This window comes from Nerophis lumbriciformis, linkage group LG19 (assembly GCF_033978685.3).
Source record: "Nerophis lumbriciformis linkage group LG19, RoL_Nlum_v2.1, whole genome shotgun sequence".
Taxonomy (NCBI): domain Eukaryota; kingdom Metazoa; phylum Chordata; class Actinopteri; order Syngnathiformes; family Syngnathidae; genus Nerophis; species Nerophis lumbriciformis.
This window is the reverse complement of record NC_084566.2, coordinates 8075936-8093663: the sequence shown is the minus strand read 5'-3', so window position 1 is coordinate 8093663 and position 17728 is coordinate 8075936. Positions and strand designations below refer to the sequence as shown.

General features: G+C 36.6%; 1 protein-coding gene across 3 annotated transcripts in view; it reads right to left on the bottom strand.

Moving 5' to 3' along the window:
• Positions 1–17728, bottom strand: part of pcdh10b (protocadherin 10b) — an 875015-nt gene that overhangs the window by 808937 nt on the left and 48350 nt on the right. For 2 of the 3 annotated variants that reach the window (XM_061979600.2, XM_061979599.2), the window contains one exon: positions 15918–17418. In XM_061979600.2, coding sequence (XP_061835584.2) covers positions 17365–17418 — 54 coding nt within the window. In that variant the 3' untranslated portion in view covers positions 15918–17364. Of the gene's footprint in view, positions 1–15917; positions 17419–17728 lie in introns of those variants that run through there. The other variant, XR_012050988.1, reaches the window with a different exon arrangement.

Here is a 17728-nt window from a genome sequence, read left to right as displayed (position 1 = left end):
GCGAGATTGAAATGAACCACAAAGGAGAAACATATCTTATTATTGACCGTTGCTTTCACAACATCATCGTTGGATTCATGCTGGTCATTAAGAGAGGAGAGCGTTCATGTACAGGAGACTCTACAATGACTGATATTCCCTTGCCAGCAATGGCAGTCGTCTTCTTCCTTGATATGAATTGCAGGCCTGTGTTAATTCTTGTGTGTTGTTTGTGTTTTCCTGCTGTGACCGATCAGATTGTGTTATCTGGCACCGAGCAGCGTGACGGAGCACAGACTGATGGAAGCCAGACTCTCTGTGACGTAAAAAATGTGGTGTACTGATGGAGCTCGGAGCTTTTCTGTTTCAGGGGGAAGCTCACAAGTGGAAGCCAAGAATACCTAATACAGTAATGAAGTGATGTCCAAATCACTTCAATTAGCAAGGAGCAGACTCACCACAAAAGATGTATGACAACCAGACAAAGACTTAAAGGGGAACTGTACTTTTTTGGGAAGTCACAATCCTTATGAAAGACAAGAACACGTATGTTCTGTTTTTTTTTTTTAATGCATTCTAAATAGCAAAATACGGCAAGCACTCTGTGTGACATGTAGAAAACCCAACAATACTGGATCATCTTTAACATAATCTCTTCGTTGCTGATTTGGTCAGAAGGGGGCTGAAAATGTATTGGATTTAGGGATGTCCGATAATGGCTTTTTTGCCGATATCCGATATTCCGATATTGTCCAACTCTTAATTACCGATACCGATATCAACCGATACCGATGTATACAGTCGTGGAATTAACACATCATTATGGCTAATTTGGACAACCAGGTATGGTGAAGATAAGGTCCTTTTTTTTAAAAAGATATATAAAATAAAATAAAATAAATAAATTAAAAACATTTTCTTGAATAAAAAAGAAAGTAAAACAATATAAAAACAATTACATAGAAACTAGTAATTAATGAAAATGAGTAAAATTAACTGTTAAAGGTTAGTACTATTAGTGGACCAGCAGCACGCACAATCATGTGTGCTTACGGACTGTAACCCTTGCAGACTGTATTGATATATATTTATATATAATGTAGGAACCAGAATATTAATAACAGAAAGAAACAACCCTTTTGTGTGAATGAGTGTGAATGAGTGTAAATGGGGGAGGTTTTTTTTTGGGTTGGTGCACTAAGTGTATCTTGTGTTTTTTATGTTGATTTAATATTAAAAAAAAGATACCGATAATAAAAAAAAATTATACCGATAATTTCCGATATTACATTTTAAAGCATTTATCGGCCGATAATATCGGACATCTCTAATTGGATTATCTTTGTGTACGTTTACTCTTCCTTAAAAAGTGTACAATTGATTATGAAACGTTTTTTTCTTTACAAATTAATAAATCTTTTCAATGTCCAAAATGTACAGCTTGATTAATTTTATGCACAAAAGTATGTTATTTCTATAAGCATATTATGTATGTATGTTTATGTATGTGTGACTTTTTTGTTATCTTTATCTTTTTTTAACTTTGCAAGAAAAAAAAACTGAAGAAAAAAAATAATACTACGAATGGATGAGTGAACATTAAGAGTTGGTACAATTAGGATTATAGAAACTAAGATACATAACAATGAATTTAAACAAGATATTGAATAAGTAATTTAAGAGTAAAAAACTGACATAGCTTGTACAATGAAAAATAAGCGATGCAAGAAACTATTAATAGCAACTGTCACGCATGACAAATCTAAATCTAATCTAAATAAGTTGAATTAATCAAGAGCATCAAGATAGATAAAAATACAGGAGTAAACATATTGACAGAAACCGTATGCAGGATTGATCAGTTTTTATTAAATATCATTTCTAAATGTTATATTTTAAAAATCAGAAGTGTGTGTGTGTGAGAGAGTCTATATTACTGTACTTAACAGTTTATAGTCGGAAGGGGATTCATATGGCCCCATTTGTCACGGTTTTACCTGACACATGAATGATGACAAATTGGGCTGTTGCACTATCAACTTTAGCAGCCAGATGGCAGTGGAGTGTTGAATATCTTAAAATGTGTTTTGTAGCAATTCCAACGTTGACCACAGTGTCTGTTGCTATGTAGAGTGGCACTATCCATCATTTTCAGCAGACTACATTGCAAAATGATTAACACCCCTCACTCTCACGGGAGATCCACCCAGAAAGGGAGCTATATGAATCCCTTCCTTACTGTATGTCTTATTAACTAATTTACTAATTCTTTAGTGTGTCAAATGAGTGTAAAGGTGACTATGTTTAGACATAGACATAGACAAACTGTATTGATCCACAAAGGGAAATTGCTCCACACAGTAGCTCACTTACAAAAGGATGGAAAGAATAATGCACACAAGGACACAAAACAATAGGTATAAGGTAGACAAAACATTTACCACAGTAGCAATATAAAATATAACATATATGCAATATTTACATACTATATATACAGTATATAATATATACTGATATATTATTTTATTATATTATTATATCATATATACAATATATAAAAAATCCCAATTAGCATGTACAATATTACAGTATATGTAACAGCAGCAGGAAAAAAAAGAGCAGCAGAAAAAGAGTAGATCCAGCAGAAAATATACATTATAAACAAAGGTTCAAGGTTCAAGGGTTTTATTCGTCACATGCAGAGTACACCACAGTGAAATGCTTTTTTCCATGCTCTCCAGACATTGCGTACAGTGGGATCCAAACACTAGTTGCTGAATCTAATACACTAAATACAAAAAACACAACAATTTGTATAGCTCTGATGTACATTAATTACAAGACAATAAGTTGCACAATAAGTCCCAGTAGTTATGGTAGAAGTATCAGTACAAGTAAAAGTACAGTAGTCACATACAGTACCAGTGCAATATCAAATAGTATAACAGTATATACAGTATACACAGTATATACAGTATAGAAAGTAATAATACATAAATGATAAATGGGTTATACTTGTATAGCGCTTTTCTACCTTCAAGATACTTAAAGCGCTTTGACACTATTACCACATTCACACACACATTCACACACTGATGGCGGGAGCTGCCATGCAAGGCGCTAACCAGCAGCCATCAGGAGCAAGGACACAACGGACGTGACTAGGATGGTAGAAGGTGGGGATTGAACCCCAGTAACCAGCAACACTCCGATTGCTGGCACGGCCACTCTACCAACTTCGCCAATAAATATTAAGGTGTCTACAGTTCTTTTGGCAGTTGAGTAGTGACAGTAGTATGAACAAACAGTATGACTTCTTTATACTCTTGTTTTTACATCATTGAATGAAGAGTATTGTAACATAGAAGGTATGTAGTAACATGTCAGGTGTCAGGTAGTAGACAGATATCATCTACTGCTGTATGGCGAGTGATTATACAGCTGGATGGAGTGCGGAATGAAGAAGTTCTTGGGAATTAAGCTGAAGGAGCCTGTTGGAGTATGAGCTCCGCTGTCCCTCAGTTGTCAGGTGGAGTGGGTGTGCAGGATTGTCGATGATGGCCAGCAGTTTGTCCAGTGTCCTCCTATCCCTTACAGACACAAACGCCTCCAACTGCTTGCCATTAATTTGGCTGGCTTTCCGGATCAGTTTGTCAATCCTGTTTAAGTCCCTTTTGCTGGTGCTGCTCCCCCAACAAACCACTGCAAAGTACAGGGCACTGGCCACAACAGACTGAAAAAAGATCTCCAACAGCTTGCTGCACACATGAAAGCACCTAAGCTTCCTCAGGAAAAAGAGTCTGCTCATGCCCTTCTTGTAAACAGCTTTGCAGTTGTCCTTCCAGTCCAGTCTTCTGTTCAAGTGGACTCCCAGGTACTTGTACTGCCCCACTATACTGCCACCTTCCGGCCCTGGATGTTGATGGGCTCCACAGGGGTCATTTTTTTCTTGAAGTCGATGACCAGCTCCTTGGTCTTGTCCACATGAAGGAGCAGATGGTTCGCCTGAGACCACTCCACAAAGTCAGATAGTCTGATACACCCTTCAGGCGCATCAAAAAATAAATAAAAATCATGTTGAGAGGGCTTTCATGATGTTCAAAATGGTCATAAACAGGTTTTCGTGCTGTAACAATGAAAATATTGAATTTGTAAACAAGACTTCACTTATTGTGGGCCTGGAACTAAATAACAACGATAAACGAGGGAAGTCTGTGTCCGTCTAAAAGCAAGTTTACAGAAATATAAAAATAATATAATAATCGTAATAATATAATAATACATCGTATTAATATAATAATACAGTAATGTGAAAGTTGATCACAATGTTAAACTTTGATGAGTGTTGAGAACCGTCACACTTTCTCACGTCTTTCTTCCCACATCCTCTCAAAGGCCAGCGTTGTTCATCCGCATCCGAAGAACACGTGATCGACCTTCACGCATCGGATTCCCACTCTGGCGTGCAGTTATTTCACAGCTGCTGATCAGTCGCCAATTCATGTGCTGATTTTTACACAATGAATTTTTTTCTACAGTTTGATGTCCAACAGACTTGAAAGTCACTTCTTTTTTTAATCTGCTTTGCTTTTATGCTGAAAGTCACTTTGAAACTCACTGTCACACACACACACACTCTCTCACACACGCATGCACACTCACACACTCTCTCACACACACACACGCGCGCACATGCAGTCACACACACACTTTCCATTCAATCCCAAATCCGTCGAATGAGTTATTTTTACACCATGCAAGTCAAACCTTTTCAATGAGGATCAAATACAAAACTATGAACAATTGTGTAGAAAACTTTGATATTCTTCAGTTTATTTAACCTCATCTGATTCTGTGAGCTTTTGGTTAAAAGGCACAACAAGTAATGCCCAAAGTCAAAATGTTTTTTTAACTATTCAGGGTAAAAACATGATTTTTGATCTTTTGAACGCTAACAAGCTGAGTTTTTATCTCCAACAGTCTAAATGGGTCAAAGTACTATTGATAAGCCTGTGCTTGTTTATTTTCAAGATACAATCAATGATGCTGTCAGTTCAATAATAAGGTACCGTATTTTTCGGACTATAAGTCGCAGTTTTTTTCATAGTTTGGCCGGGGGTGCGACTTATACAAAGGAGCAACTTATGTGTGAAATTATGAACACATTACCGTAAATGATCAAATAATATTATTTAGCTCATTCACGTAAGAGACTAGACGTATAAGATTTCATGGGATTTAGCGATTAGGAGTGACAGATTGTTTGGTAAACGTATAGCATGTTCTATATGTTATAGTTATTTGAATGACTCTTACCATTACCATAATATGTTACGTTAACATACCAGGCACATTCTCAGTTGGTTATTTATGCGTCATATAACGTACACTTATTCAGCCTGTTGTTCACTATTCTTTATTTATTTTAAATTGCCTTTCAAATGTCTATTCTTGGTGTTGGGTTTTATCAAATAAATTTCCCCAAAAAATGCGACTTATACTCCAGTGCGACTTATATATGTTTTTTTCCCAACTTTATTATGCATTTTCGGCAGGTGCGACTTATACTCTGGTGCGACTTATACTCCGAAAAATACGGTAGTTTGAATCTAAATAGGAACATGTGACACTACCTACACCCCCTTGCAAAAATGCTAAATGTATCATTCCTCGTGGTAGCAGCAAACCCACTATGGAACACTTCCCTTCACAACACAGACGTCATAACGTCATCAAAAGCTCAAATTTATGCATTCACACACAGCATCTGGGAACCAGGATGCGAAGATAAAAGAAAGGTACAAATATAATAAATCTATGTGTGGCAGCATCATAACTGTGGTGCATTCAATGACCCTTGATTAAAGTTAAAAACAGGCATTATTAGTTTTCAAAGACAATGAATGTTCAACCCAGTAGATGCACTAGCAATAATAATCATAATAATCCTGATCGAGATATGATTAATATTATCCACCGATATTCAGGGCCAGGGCTCAGAAAATCTGTAAAGACTCCTCCCACCCCCACCAAGGACTGTTTTCACTGCTGGACTCTAGAAAGAGGTTCCGCAGCCTCCGAAGCAGAACCTCCAGGTTCTGTAACAGCTTCTTCCCTCAAGCCATAAGACTCTTGAACGCATCATAATCAAATTACTACCTCAACTCCCCCCAAAATGGATTAACTCGCTGGAATAAAAAAGACAATATAACATACATCCATAAACGTGGACGCATGTGAAAAAGTGCAATATATTTATCCGTACAATAATCTATTTATTTATTTATCTATTTATATATATTTATATATATTGAATTATTTTATATATATATTTATATATTATTTATATATATTTATTTATTTATATATGCACCTTATTGCTTTTTTATCCTGCACTACCATGAGCTCATGTAACGAAATTCCGTTCTTATCTGTGCTGTAAAGTTCAAATTTGAATGACTATAAAAAGGAAGTCTAAGTCTAAGTCTAAGTCTAATATTCCTACATTATTAGATCATCTCTACCTTACACTATGAAGTAAAGACAAACTTGACGTATTCATAATGGTATTCAGTTGAACAATGACAGGTTGTATGATTATTAAAACACAAAATCTGGCTACTTTATATTACATTTGGAAGACTGGCACAGGTGTAGTGTATTGCATGCAGGATACGATGATGAATGGATGGGAGTATATACTGTACATGCAAGAAGGAATTGGTTTACAAACATCTAAATATGTTAATCCCTTCATTCATCCATTTTCTTCAGCTTATCTGAAGTCGGGTCGTGGGGGCAGCAGCCTAAGCAGAGAAGCCCAGACTTCCCTCTCCCCAGCTACCGTATTTTTCGGAGTATAAGTCGCTCCGGAGTATAAGTCACACCGGCCGAAAATGCATAATAAAGAAGGAAAAAAACAAAAGTCGCACTGGAGTATAAGTCGCATTTTTGGGGTAAATTTATTTGATAAAACCCAACACCAAGAATAGACATTGGAAAGGCAATTTAAAATAAATAAAAAATAGTGAACAACAGGCTGAATAAGTGTACGTTATATGACGCATATAACACACAATCTGTCACTCCTAATCGCTAAATCTTATACGTCTAGTCTCTTACGTGAATGAGCTAAATAATATTATTGATATTTTACGGTAATGTGTTAATAATTTCACACATAAGTCGCTCCTGAGTATAAATCTATGAAAAAAACTGCGACTTATAGTCCGAAAAATACGGTACTTTGTCTAGCTCTTTCCAGGCATTTCCAGGCCAGCTGGGAGGCATAGTCTCCCCAATGTATTGTGGGTCTTCCCCAATGTCCCCTACCAGTCGGACGTGCCCTAAACACATCCCCAGGGAGGCATTTGGGAGGCATCCTGACCAAATGCTGGAATCACCTCACCTGGCTCCTCTCAATGTGAACTCCTCCCGAATGACAGAGCTTCTCACCCTGTCTCTAAGGGAGAGCCCTGCCACCTGACGGAAGAAACTCATTTTGGCCGCTTGTACCCGTGATCTTGTCCTTTTGGTCACAACCCAAAGCTCATGACCATAGGTGAGGATGGGAACGTAGATCGACCGGTGAATTGAGAGCTTTGCCTTCCGGCTCAGCTCTTTCTTCACCACAACGGATCAATACAGGGTCCACATCCCTGCCTGTCGATCGTACAATCCACTCTTCCCTCACTCGTGAACAAGACTCGGAGGTACTTGAACTCCTCCACTCGGGGCAAGATCTCCTCCCCAGCCCGGAGATGGCACTCCACCCTTTTCTGGGTGAGAACCATGGACTTGGACTTAGAAGTACCGAATCTCATCATGTTAATTCCATTTTTAAAAAGTCCAAAACCTTATTATAGTTTTTCACACAAAATATTGAAGACAATACAAGCTGCATGTAATAACGTTATTGAAATTTCAACCAAATTAGGTCAATAATTAGTTTGGTAGTGCATGTAAACATACTGACGGTGTGACGCTGTTGGGAGAGTGGCTGTGCCAGCAACCTGAGTGTTCCTGGTTCGATCCCCACCTTCTACCAACCGTTGTGTCCTTGAGCAAGACACTTCACCCTTGCTCCTGATGGGTCGTGATTAGGGCCTTGCATGGCAGCTCCCGCCATCAGTGTGTGAATGTGTGTGTGAATGGGTGAATGTGGAAATAGTGTCAAAGCGCTTTGAGTACCTTGAAGGTAGAAAAGCGCTATACAAGTATAACTCATTTACCATTTAAGAGTGGACTTGACATTTTGTTTGGATTGGAGGCCCTTTAGGAGTCTAATAAAAACAAAAATAAATATGGAATAATAAAATCATGTTTAGGGCCAAAAAATGTCCAGGGGCCTAATTTACTAATTTAGGTTTATGTCTACTTTAGAGCTGCTCAGTGGCCTTGTGGTTAGAGTGTCAGCCTTGAGACTGGAAGGTTGTGAGTTCAAACCCCGGCCGAGTCTTACCAAAGATTATAATAATGGCCTCACTCAGCATCAAGGGTTAGAATTGGGGTTTAAATCACCAAAATGATTCCTGAGCGTGGCCATCGCTGCTGCTCACTGCTCCCCTCACCTCCCAGGGGGTGAACATGGGGATGGATCAAATGCAGAGGATAATTTCACCACACCTAGTGTGTGCGTGTGACTATTGTTGGGACTTTAACTTTAAAACATGTGCAAACTTAATAGCACACACAAAGCTGATCTACTAAACACGTGCAAAGTGTATTGTGTGTGTTAAGTGAGCAGAATAACGCATGCAATCCACTTTGCGGCGCTGTCTTCATTAATATGCAAAATATATGCTGATCATCACAATACTGGGTTCAAAAATTCCAAGCAAGTTAAAAATAGACAGAAGAAATACACTTCATGTCAAGTTATTGTTATGAATGACAAAGCAAATCTTGCTAACGTTTATCTTGATGTTGTATTTTAGCAGTTTTCATACATGAAAACACATTTTTTAGCGCCCCCTGAAGAGTGAGAAAATTATTATCATCTGCCAACAGGGTGTCTGACACATGCTAAATCCAGTGCATACTGTAAGTTCATCACACATTCAAACAAAAAGTATTTATGCTGCAAGACACACAGGGAGTTATTATTATTATTATGTTGATGAGCAACACTAAATTGGCCCTAGTGTGTGAATGTGAGTGTGAATGTTGTCTGTCTATCTGTGTTGGCCCTGCGATGAGGTGGCAACTTGTCCAGGGTGTACCCCCGCCTTCCGCCCGATTGTAGCTGAGATAGGCTCCAGCACTCCCCGCGACCCCGAAGGGAATAAGCGACAGAAAATGGATGGATGGATTATTATTATTAGTTATCATTATTCAGGAATTGTTTAGTTTCCATATTTTCTGTGTGGCTTCAATAATTCTTCATAATGTTCTACTATTTAATTTAAATCAACAAATACCAATAAAAAAAAAAACTAAACAAAAAAACAAATTGTTCAAAACTTGGTGAAAGTAAGTATAGTAAAAATTAAGTGAACATTTCGAAAATTTCTGCAGTTTGCAATAATCTCGCAAAAAAGGTACAGTTACTAATCGATAATGTAGTAAACGCACTCAAACAACTTAACATAGTGCACCATGTGCATCTGCATTTACTCGGCTTAATTTTAAACAGTTGTTGAAACACACAAGTTTGTTTACATTTTCAGTAGGGATGTCCGATAATGGCTTTTTGCCGATATCCGATATTCCGATATTGTCCAACTCTTTAATTACCGATACTGATATCAACTGATACCGATATATGCAGTCATGGAATTAGATAGGCTCCAGCGCCCCCCGCGACCCCGAAGGGAATAAGCGGTAGAAAATGGATGGATGGATGGATGGAATTAACACATTATTATGCCTAATTTGGACAACCGGGTATGGTGAAGATAAGGTACTTTTAAAAAAAATTAATATAATAAGATAAATAAATTAAAAACATTTTCTTGAATAAAAAAGAAAGTAAAACAATATAAAAACAGTTACATAGAAACTAGTAATTAATGAAAATTAGGAAAATTAACTGTTAAAGGTTAGTACTATTAGTGGACCAGCAGCGCGCACAATCATGTGTGCTTACGGACTGTATCCCTTGCAGACTGTATTGATATATATTGATATATAATGTAGGAACCAGAATATTAATAACAGAAAGAAACAACCCTTTTGTGTGAATGAGTGTAAATGGGGGAGGGAGGTTTTTTGGGTTGGTGCACTAATTGTAAGTGTATCTTGTGTTTTTTATGTTGATTTAATAAAAAAAACCAAAAAAAAAAACCGATACCGATAATAAAAAAAACGATACCGATAATTAAAAAACGATACCGATAATTTCCGATATTACATTTTAACGCATTTATCGGCCGATATTATTGGACATCTCGAGTCAGCATATGTATTAAAACAATCTGCAGTTTCTCTTGTCTCATAAAAAAAAAAAATTGTCTGTGTTTTACACACACACTCCCTGTATCAATCAATAAATCAAAGTTGACTTATATAGCCCTAAATCACGAGTGTTTCAAAGAGCCGTACAAGCCACAACGACATCCTAGGCTCAGATCCCACATCCAGGCAAGAAAAATAATTATAATTTCCGATATTACATTTTAGCTATCGGACATCTCTAATTTTCAGTAGACAATACCGATTTTTTTTTTGGCACAGCTCGTTGTGATTACTTGTAGATGTCCAACAACCTTTGGGGAGCAAAAAAAAAATTCAGTTCAGCCTGTAGTTGCAAGTTGATGCTCTTGTTTGTGTAGTACAGTTGGTTTATCCTCACTGTAATTGTGCTTCTCCAAGGTATTGTGCGACAGATCAGCTGTGGTGATATGAATGCAACTTCTTGCAGGACTTGGTCTTCACAAATGTTACATGTCCTACATGTGGTGGCTGTCCGTTTAGCAAAGGCATAAGTTTAACGCAACTGGGCTACTTTTGTTGATAACATTGAATAAGACTTAGACTTAGACTTAGACTTCCTTTATTGTCATTCAAATTTGAACTTTACAGTACAGGTAAGAATGACATTTTGTTGCATTAGCTCGTGGTAGTGCAGTGACAACACTGTCAACGCCATCCTTGAGTACGTGTTTCGCTTTAAGATGATATTTTAACAATGCAGCGATGAAATAAGTGTTTGTCGCTGCAATACCAACAAGTTACGTAGTTTTATCCAAAGTTCTGTTTTGAAGCAAAATGGGCCGCCCCTCCTCTTAATCACAGAGCGTGTAACAAATGCGCGCGTCTTGATTAATCTTCATTCATAATTGATAACGTGATCATTTATTTGTATTAATACTTGCGTTATCACGTTGACAGCCTTAATACATATGTACAAATTAGGGGTGTAACGATTGATCGATGTATTGATAGATCGATTTATATTACCAATTTTCAAGTTTATCCATCTATATTCGACAAGTTTGCCTTCCGTTCGGTCTATTTTGCCCGTCTGTGATGGCGGATAACTACGGTGGCTGAGAAAGGTTAAAACAAAAGTAAAATGCCACAAGACAATGTCAATAATTACATTGATCAAAATCTGGCAAGACACCAACACACAGCAGGTAATTTTTGTTTGTATTTTCATTAAAAGTGTTTTTTAACACATATTTGTGTTAAGCTGTTTAAAAAAAAGAGTAATGTTTAAAACACATTTCATTAAAAAAAAGGAAAAACACGCAATGTTTCAGCCAGCCCGAAAAAAAATCCCCCGATATTCTTTAATTGATGTACCAGCATTTTTTTTAGGTGCAAACACCACAGAACAACATTACAAAACAGCTTTGACAGAGCATGATAGTAAACTAAGACATTTTTATTTTTAAACCGGATGTGCTTTTATTTTGAAACTGGAAAAGTGTAATAGGTTTGAAAAGGTGTCTTGACATGATTTGATGTTGAACCAGACTGTTTGCAATAAAAAATAAAAGGTCTTCTTTCGACTTCCTGCCTACCGTCTTTCATTTCAGCTGAGCTGCAGTGACGTCGTCTCATTGTGAAAAATAGTCCTTTCTTGTCGGGAGAACAACTTGCCATGGTTTTGAACCTGATATTTCCATAATGAACCTTTTCTTTGTTTATTTCTGCTCACTATTTTCCAGCTTGTGGCTCAACAGTAACAAGTTAACGGAGTCAATTTTTCTCCCCGCTACAGAACGGCCCGAGGGTGAAAATGGAAGCGTGTGTGTTAATCACGCAATACTTTTTTTTTTTTTTTCCTCTATTGGAACTTATAGTTAACGTGTTATTCTTCCCTTAACCTTGACAGCCCTAATTAATATATATTAATAATTGTTTTTAAATGAGATTAATCACATTTTGGAATTTGAAGTAATCATGATTAATCACATGTTTAGTTAGAATTGTTTAAAATTATATATATTTAGAAATGTTATTTCAATATTTGTACCCAAATTCAATTTTATTACTTTTGAACATTTTAGTTAAATGCATGTCTTTTATTTGCACGAACTTGGTAAGAGTATTATCTAAATTTCTTTCAGGCTGTATTTCAGAGTGAAACTGACATATGCATTGATTTAGTAATTGACCCCACATACACTTAATTTGCATATATCAAGACCCACATTTTTAAATGATTCGTTTTCAAAAGACACTCAGAAAGCAGCTTAAAAACGTTCTGTAAAACCAAATTTAAGCAACATCTGGACCAAAGAACCACCATTACATGGTATGTCGACCACAAAGAAGTGTTTCAAAATGTAGATTAAAAATCATAGTAAGTGAATTTGTAGTTTGCCATCTGTTGATACGTGAAGCACGTAATCTGTTCGTTGATGCATGAATGTAAAAGTGCAACACGATTTCCCACAAAAAAAAAAAAAAGATCTTCTAAATCCTCATAATGTTGTAAAAAAAAGAGGATTATGTAGCTTGTCAGCATCAAGGAGAACTCAGATTTTTTTTGTTTTTTTCCCACATGAAGGTCACTGTGAAAATGTCATAAAATGACTATGTCGTCGTTTGCTGGGGTGGGGGCAGCACGGTCAGAGACAGGAACAAACTTAATAAACTGATTAAGAGAGAAGACTCCGCCCTAGGCTGCCCACTAGACAGCATTGAGGAGGTGGCTGACAGAAGAATGTTGACCAAGTTGACATCCATAATGTCCAATCCATCTCACCCACTGTGGAGGCCCTGTGTAGCTCCTTCAGCAATACTATTACATCCACAGTGCATGAAGGAGCGCTACTGCAGGTCCTTTCTACCCACAGCCATAAGACTTTACAACGCACTTATGTGATCACTGTGATGTTTTTTTCATGGTGTGCAATACCGATGTTAGTGTTTTTTGTTGTCTTTTATCTTCCATGGATACATATTAGTAATAAATACTACATATTGCTCCCTATGTTGTTGTTTTTCATTACACTTTACTTCTGTTACTGGATGTGAAAACCTGCACTGCAACAATGTAATTTCCCCATTGTGGGATAAATAAAAGTCTATCCTATCCTATGTTCTCTGCAATGTTCTAATAATTCATAATAATAATAATAATAATCAATCTCCTTTTGAACATTTCTGCAGACTCAAATTTAAAAAAATAACCCTTTTTTTTTAAATTATTGCAGTCGTAAATCAAAAGGAAAAAGTTGAGCAGTACAGCAACTCTCAATTATTTACTATATATTTATTATTATTACTTTATTTTTTATTAATTACTTAAAATTTACAATTGTTTACTTTATATTTATATTTTTTAATTTATTTCTATTTATTATCAGTTACTTTTTATTATTATTTACCTCGTACGCATGAATATTTACTTTCCAATCATTATTATTTACTTCATAGTTGTTAATTACTTTATAATTATTGTAAATTTAATTGTGAATTATATCTATATAGCGCTTTTTCTCTCGAGATACAAAGGCACTTTACATGGTGAAACCCATTAGCTACATTTAATGCACGTTTAAACCAGTATGGGAGGCATTTTGAGCAAGGTGGGTAATGTATCTTGCCCAAGGACACACTGACAGTGACTTTTATTATTTACTTAATGTGCATTATTATGTACTTGATATTTGTTATTATTTACTTTATTTTTATTATTATTTACTTGTTTTTTTATTATTTAATTTATATTCATTATATTTACTTTGTATGTATTATTTTTTTTTAAATGTTATACTTCTATGATTTATTTTATATGCATTATGACTTTATTATACTTTGTATTTAATATTATTTAGTTTTATGCATGATGTATTTTATATGTATTATTGTTCACTTTATATTTGAAAATATTTACATTATATTTATTATTATTTACTTTATATTTAATTGACAATATCTTCCAGACAAGAAGCACAGGTCCGTGCTGATGGGAAGTTGCTGCTGGATACATGAGGGACTCTTGGGAGAAGTGGAGAGTCGTGTGTCTGGCAGTTCTTTCTGTCGAAGACATTGAAGATGTCTATCTATTTGGAACTGTGATAACAGGTCGTCAGCTGATGGAATTCAGCGTTGATCTGGTCCAGGTACAAATTTTGTGAAACAATGGCAGCCGTTCAAGGAGCCCAAAGGCAGCCCACAGCGATGGATGGGCTGGGCATGGCTGTGAGCGCTCAGACTTTGGAATCGGAGAAGCTTTCCACTCTGCAAGGCGAAAATATGAGCTTGCATAGACAATTACAACTGACAAACCATTGGAATGTGTTTGCTCGCCCTCAACAAAACAATCCTTATCTACATGTTAACTCCCACTGCAACTCTTAAACTGACATACTCTGTTTACAGTTTCTTACCTTTTCAGTCAATGTTGGTGCCTGTTTCTTGTTTTTTAGGGTATCCTTCAGAGCCTTATAAATGAAATGAATTTAAATTTTTACCTGTATTAATACAGCAGCCAGACATAGCAGCACAGTCGTAGTGTGTGTGATACTGTGTGTATTTATATACAGTATACATAGTGATACCTTTTAGACCAGTTGATCTGCCGTCTCTTTTCTGCTCTGCCCCAATCTCCTTCGTGGAGAGGGGGGACACACAGATTCGGTGGCCACAGATGAGACGCTAGCTGTCCAGAGTCGGGACCCAGGGTGGACCACTCATCTGTGCATCAGTTGGGGACGTCTCTGCGCTGCTGACTTGTCTCCACTCAAGATTATCTCCTGCTGGCCCCATTATGGACTGGACTCTCACACTATTATGCTAGATCCACTCGACGTCCATTGCACCGGTTGCCCAGGGGTCGGGGGTCCCCACATCTGCGGTCCCCTCCAAGGTTTCTCATTGTATCCCATTGGGTTGAGTTTTTTCTTGCCCTGATGTGGGATCTGAGCCTAGGATGTCGTTGTGGCTTGTACAGCCCTTTGAGACACTCGTGATTTAGGGCTATATAAGTAAACTTTGATTGATTGATTGATACAGGGTGTGTAAAATTCTGTGTGTAAAACACATAATTGTTTTTATTTTTTATAATGAGACAAGAGAAACTGCAGATTGTTTTAATACATATGCTGACTAGAGATGTCCGATAATATCGGCCGATAAATGCGTTAAAATTTAATATCGGAAATTATCGGTATCGATTTTTTTATTATTGGTATCGTTTTTTTAATTATCGGTATCGTTTTTTTTTTTTATTAAATCAACATAAAAAACACAAGATACACTTACAATTAGTGCACCAACCCAAAAAACCTTCCTCCCCCATTTACACTCATTCACACTCATTCACACAAAAGGGTTGTTTCTTTCTGTTATTAATATTCTGGTTCCTACATTATATATCAATATATATCAATACAGTCTGCAAGGGATACAGTCCGTAAGCACACATGATTGTGCGTGCTGCTGGTCCACTAATAGTACTAACTTTTAACAGTTCATTTTACTAATTTTCATTAATTACTAGTTTCAATGTAACTATTTTTATATAGTTTAACTTTCTTTTTTATTCAAAAAATGTTTTTTAATTTATTTATCTTATTTCATTTTATTAATTTTTTTTAAAAGTACCTTATCTTCACCATACCTGGTTGTCCAAATTAGGTGTAATAATGTGTTAATTCCACGACTGTATATATCAATTGATATCGGTATCGGTAATTAAAGAGTTGGACAACATCGGATATCGGCAAAAAGTCATTATCGGACATCCCTAACGCTGACAATTACTAAAATGTGAGAACAGTCAATAAAAAACACATTTGAAATAAATCCATTTTCACTTTATTGTTTTTAATATTTGTTGTTTATGTGGTTGTGATGTGAGAAAATGTATTGATTTATTCTGTTTGTTTATCAAATAATGATGAAGATGTTGATTACAATCACACAGAATTACCATGAATTTAACTCTTTGCATACACTTTTGATCATATCTAAACGTGGAAAATAATTATCAAACTTTTTTTTTTTTTTTACATCTGCTGACATTGTTTAGTCTCTTGGTCGCGACAGCAACCAGCCCCCATCAAACAGTCAAAACTCTCAATCGCAATTTAGAAAAAAAAAAAAAAAAGTTCCATCACAAGTAGATACAGATAATCGATATATAGACTTTGATATTCATCTTTTTCAAGAGTACTGGAATAAACACCTTTTTTTTTCTTTTTTTTTAACGTGTGATACAAACTATTCAAACCCACAAATGTGATGGTGCAAAAACCAACCCAAGAAATAGAAAAAACACGTTGAACCCATAATAAGCAAAGTTAGCAAAACTTAAAAGCACCAATCTTTTCTACGCAACTTTGTGACATACAAAGAAAACATTAAAAGTGCTCGTCATGTGACAGTCATGTGCCTCTCCCAATATGGCCGAATGTCAAGTAAACAAGCTGATAACATTGAAGCTCATTTGAACTATTAGGTTTAACTTTGAACGCTTTTTAATAGGTTAAAAAATACATGAAGAAAAATCTGCTGCGATGTTTTCCTGCGAGTTGGAAGCGGAATAAAAGAATGAAAAAAAAAAATGAAAAAAAAAAGCACCAAAGGAGTGCTAGAAAAGAATCGACTGTACAGTTTGGCGTGAGGACAGAGTCCTAAAGGGCTGCGTGGTGTCCTTGTAAGCGTAAAGACGTACCAGAGTGTAAACACGCACACTAAACATTGCAAAGAGGTGACAGACACACGTTTGTCTGCCGCATGGACGTCCGCACATTGTTTATTTGGACTTGCTCAGTCCTGCTGAGACACTCCAGTCATCCCAGGAGCTCCAAGTAAGGCATTCTTCCCCTCCTCCACGTCTCCTCGCCATGACACCGTGTCCCCCTGAAGACATTCCTCCCAGGAATTTCAGCAGATTGAAGTTCATTAAGTCGACAGTCTTCTTTTTTTTCTTCTTCAAATCCAATTCCAGTCGTCAATGTTGGGAGGTGCGATTGTGCAAAATCACGCCGTGTCCGTAACGTCCACACGAAAAGAGCTCGCAAAGCCTTTTCCTCGCTAGAAGAAGCAGAGACAAACATGTCGTCGTTAGCTTTGCTTGTATGTGTGTGTGTGTGTGAAGACACAGGCTGTCAAGTTGGTCTAAAAGCAAGAAAAGGAAGAATAAAAACAGCGCTGAGTTATTGTCTCGCGCTCCTCAATGGGGTCCATTATTTTGAAAGGGTCCATGGATAATAAACAGTGTTTCCTCTCCCATTGATGACACCCCCAGTTGAAGTCCTTCTATTGTAAAGGTTGGTGAAAAGTTACCATGGAGGAGCAATTGCAACAGTCAGCTATGCAGCGTATCAATGATCAACACGTACAC